General features: G+C 60.2%; 1 protein-coding gene across 1 annotated transcript; it reads left to right on the plus strand.

Annotated features, from left to right (window-relative positions):
- The first annotated feature begins 1,644 nt into the window (after window positions 1-1,644).
- Window positions 1,645-3,688, plus strand: LOC128944635 (proteinase-activated receptor 3-like). Its single transcript, XM_054287985.1, has 2 exons — window positions 1,645-1,741; window positions 2,622-3,688. Exons 1-2 carry the CDS (start codon window positions 1,645-1,647, stop codon window positions 3,686-3,688), a joined length of 1,164 nt encoding a protein of 387 aa, XP_054143960.1.
- The last annotated feature ends 291 nt before the right edge of the window (window positions 3,689-3,979 follow it).

Here is a 3,979-nt window from a genome sequence, read left to right on the forward strand (position 1 = left end):
GATATGTAACACAAGGACATGTGGACACGGGGACACGGGGAGATAGGGACATGGGAACACAGGGATATGAGAGGGAGGGAGATTGGGACATGGGGATGTGGGAAGACAGAGGCATGTGACAGGGATATGTGACATAGGGACATGGGGACTTGTAGGTGGGGAGACAGGGATGTGAGGACACAGGAATATGAGAGATAGGGACATGCGGACATGGGGACATGGGAGACAGGGACATGGGGACACAGGGATATGTGACACAGGGGAATTGGGGAGACAAGGACATGGGGACACAGGGATATGAGAGGGAGGGACATACGGACATGGGAGACAGGAACATTGGGACACAGGGATATGTGACACAGGGACGTGGGGATATGTGGACACAAGGAGACAAGAGGACAGGAACATACATGGGGACACAGGGCTGTGAGAGATGGGGATGTGTGGGCACAGCATCACAGGGACATGGGGGATGGGGAGTGCTGTCCTTGGGCAGGGGGACATGGGGACATGGGGACATGGGGATCACAGCACTGGGATCACTGGGGACCGAGTCCTTGTGCATGAGGACGCACAGGATGTGGTGACACATGAGGTGCTGGGGCACTGGCCCTGGGATGTGGGGACGTGTGGGACACTGAGGGGACAGCCCCAGCACAGGGACATGTGGGGTCTCACATCACATGGAGGACACGGAGCCCCTGGCTTGGCAGGACCCTGCCGTGGGGACAGGGGCACAGAGCTGAGCAGTGATATTCAGCGGGGGCCACCTGGAATCATGAAGGACCCCAGCCAGTCCCTGTTTGTCCCCCTGTCCTCCTCCCAACCCTCTCCCACTCCTTTCATCTCTCACTTCTCTTTCTGTCTGGATTTCTCTGTTCCTTGCACAGCTCATGGCTCTCTCCACTGTCCCATTCGTCCCCATGACATTTCTGGGGTTGGCTGCACATGTCCTGGTCCCCTGGCCTGCGACAATGCACAGGCTGGGCTGGGGAAGTGTCACTGGCTCTGGTATTCCCCTCCTTAGCTGGAAAAATGGACTGGAGGTCACCCAGCCACTTTGGTGACAGGAAGGGGACAATGCAGGGTGGCACCATCTACACCAAGCTGTGACACCAGCATGTCAGCCTGGCCCCAGTGATGGATCCTGGCCATGTGTGGCCCTGGCAGGGCTGGGCAGGCAGGAGTGCTGCAGTGGGGCAGGGCCACATGTCACCAGGCTGGGAACCCGCTGCCACCTTCCTGTCCCATGCACAGAGCACAAACAGCTCCATCTCCCCGCTGTGCTGCTCCTGGCTGTTCCAACCGCCTCTGCTGCTTCCTCCTCCCCACACACGGTCTGTGTGGTCGTGTGACACAGCTGGAAATTTCCCCCTCCGTTGTGTGCCCCAGGTGCTCGCTGTGGTGACAACTGGCGGTGACCCCGCGCCTCAGTCTGGCTGTCACAGCGCAGGGATGTGGGCAGGACGCTGCCGTGACGTGGTGGAGACACAGGGGGGGTGTCAGCAGAGAAAGGGACGGTGCCAGCCCCGCCGTGTCACCAGCCCTGCTGTGTCACCAGCCCCGCCGTGTCACCAGCCCTGCCGTGTCACCAGCCTGTGCCATTGGTGCAGACCCGGCTGGCACAGCGGGCACTCCGCAGAGATGTCGTGGCGGGTGCTGTCACCTGTCTCTGCTGCTGCCTGTGTCACCCTCCTGCTCAGCTGTGCCTGCCTTGGCTCTGCTGCCCAGCCCTCCTCAGGTGAGTGCCTCGGTGGGTCTGGGGGTGATGGGATAGGGCAGGGACCTCATTGGGACACCCCAACATCACGTCCTGTGACACTTGGAGGTGATGGCTGGGTGACATGGGGAGAGTCTGGGGCCCTGCTTGCTGCCTTCCCTCTGTGTTCACACTGAGAATCTGAGTGAAGACCTGAAACCCAGCCAGCATTTCCCCTTTTGGCAGCAAAATTCAGATTGCTGCTCTTGTAACCTGAATTTTCCATCCCCTGGATGTGGAGAGGGGGCAGAGGTTGTGGGATTTGCGTTGGATGTAACCAAAGCCCCCCGGGGTAGGGTGTTCTGGGGACCATCAGGATAGAAATTCTGCAGCTGGGGATGACGTGCAGAGCCTGTCTGGTTTCTTTTTTGAGCAAGCCAGAAAAGGGATTTGATCCTGGGTTGTTTCTCTGGTGCCCTGGGACCTTCCTGTTCTTCACTTTAGTTCTTTGCACACAATGAAAATCCCCTGACCACAGGAAGATGAGGAGATGTCTCTGTCTGTGGTGGGGAGCTGAACTGGGGACGTGGCTGGGGCTGTCCCAGCCCTGTGCTGCCCTCCTGATCCCTTTGTGCCAGGCTGGGTAGGACAAGGGACACCAGCAGCACCAGGGCTGTGGGAGCAGAGCCCATCCATGCTCTGCACTGGGCTGGCACTGCTGTGGTGGTGGCTGGCACAGAACGGGGCACAGCTGTGCAGGGTGGGGACAGCAGGGTGCTGCTGTGGGACAGGGAGATGCCACCTCCTGTGTGCAGTGGTGGCTCTGCAGGGAGGGGTGACAGCTCCTGCCCTCGGCTGAGCCTGACGCCTTGTGTCCCCTTGTCCCCCTTGTGTCCCCTTGCATCCCCTTGTGTCCCTGCAGTGCCCAACAAGAAAGGGCGAGCCCTGCTGCCCCTCACTCCCCAGGAGAAGAACGTGTGCTCCCAGGCCTCCGAGGAAGATTTTCTCAGCAGCACCCTCAGCACCCGCCTCCTGCCCGCCCTCTACTCCGTGGTGCTGCTGGTGGGGCTGCCAGCCAACGCTCTGGCCTGCTGGGTCCTGGCCACCAACTTCAGGAGATGCTCCAGCGCCGTCTTCCTGCTCAACCTGGCTGGGGCTGACCTGCTCTTTGTCCTCCTGCTGCCCTTCAAGATCTCCTACCACCTCCTGGGCAACCACTGGCCCTTTGGGGACTACCTGTGCCGCGCCATGATGGCCTTCTTCTACGGGAACATGTACAGCTCCATCCTCTTCCTCACCTGCATTGGCCTGGAGCGCTACATCTCCATTGCACACCCCTTCCTGTGGAAGAGCTCCAGCTGGACAAAGGGCAAAGTGGGCATCTCTGTGGGCATCTGGCTGCTGGTGGGGCTGGGCATGAGCCCTCTGCTTCTGCGCTCCCACACACACGATATCTCCAGCCTCAACATCACAACGTGCCACGATGTGCTAGAAAAGGAAACCCAAAGGTTCTTTGGCTGCTATTTCCTGTTCCTGGTGGGGCTGGGCTTTGGGCTGCCCTTCGTGCTCATGATCATCTCCTACAGCTGCATCCTGGTGCGGCTGCTGGCCAAGGGAGGGGGCCACGGGCAGGTGATCCGTGTCCTGGCCCTGGTCCTGCTGGTCTTCATCCTCTGTTTCACGCCCAGCAACGTGCTGCTCTTCATCCACCACCTGCTGGAGCCCACGGGCTGCAACAACGGCACCTACATCTCCTACGCCCTGGCCCTGGTGCTCAGCGCCTGCAACAACTGCTTTGATCCCTTCATCTACTTCTACGTGTCCCGGGATTTTCGGGGCTGGCTCCAGGATGCAGGAGGCCGCTGCCTGCGGGGGCTTGAGGCCTCGTCGGGGAGGTCCACGGAGAAGACAGCCCTGCCCCTGAGGTCCAGTGAGCAGAGCCAGGGCTGCCAGGCTGTGTCCCCCTGCCCTGGGGATGGGGGAGCCTGAAGCATGCCCACCATGAAGGGCTGGCAATAGACTTGGGCAAAAAATCCCACCTGGATCCGAGGCTCACAAGGATTTTGCCTCGGTTTTGCCTCCCTGATGACACCAGCACTGCCCAATCCCATGGGACCCTCAGCTGGGTGCCTGGCACCCCAACCTCCCCACCTGCCAGACCCTGGCATCCCTCACCGCTGCCCCTGCAGTGACCAAACACTCCAGAGTACAAATAAACCTTTATTTCTCCCTGCTGGTGGCAGGAAAGGTACAAACACCCTTGCAGAGGAGGGGCTGCCC

The sequence above is a fragment of the Melozone crissalis genome, unplaced genomic scaffold, assembly GCF_028551555.1.
Source record: "Melozone crissalis strain CALT ecotype California unplaced genomic scaffold, PUWL_Pcris_2 ptg000061l_1, whole genome shotgun sequence".
Taxonomy (NCBI): Eukaryota; Metazoa; Chordata; class Aves; order Passeriformes; family Passerellidae; genus Melozone; species Melozone crissalis.

Bases quoted from the DNA above. Each gene is read 5' to 3' on its own strand.
- LOC128944635 (XM_054287985.1), top strand. From the start codon at position 1,645: ATGTCGTGGCGGGTGCTGTCACCTGTCTCTGCTGCTGCCTGTGTCACC. The intron at 1,742-2,621 runs GTGAGTGCCTCG...GTGTCCCTGCAG, and splicing joins TGCTGCCCAGCCCTCCTCAG to TGCCCAACAAGAAAGGGCGA.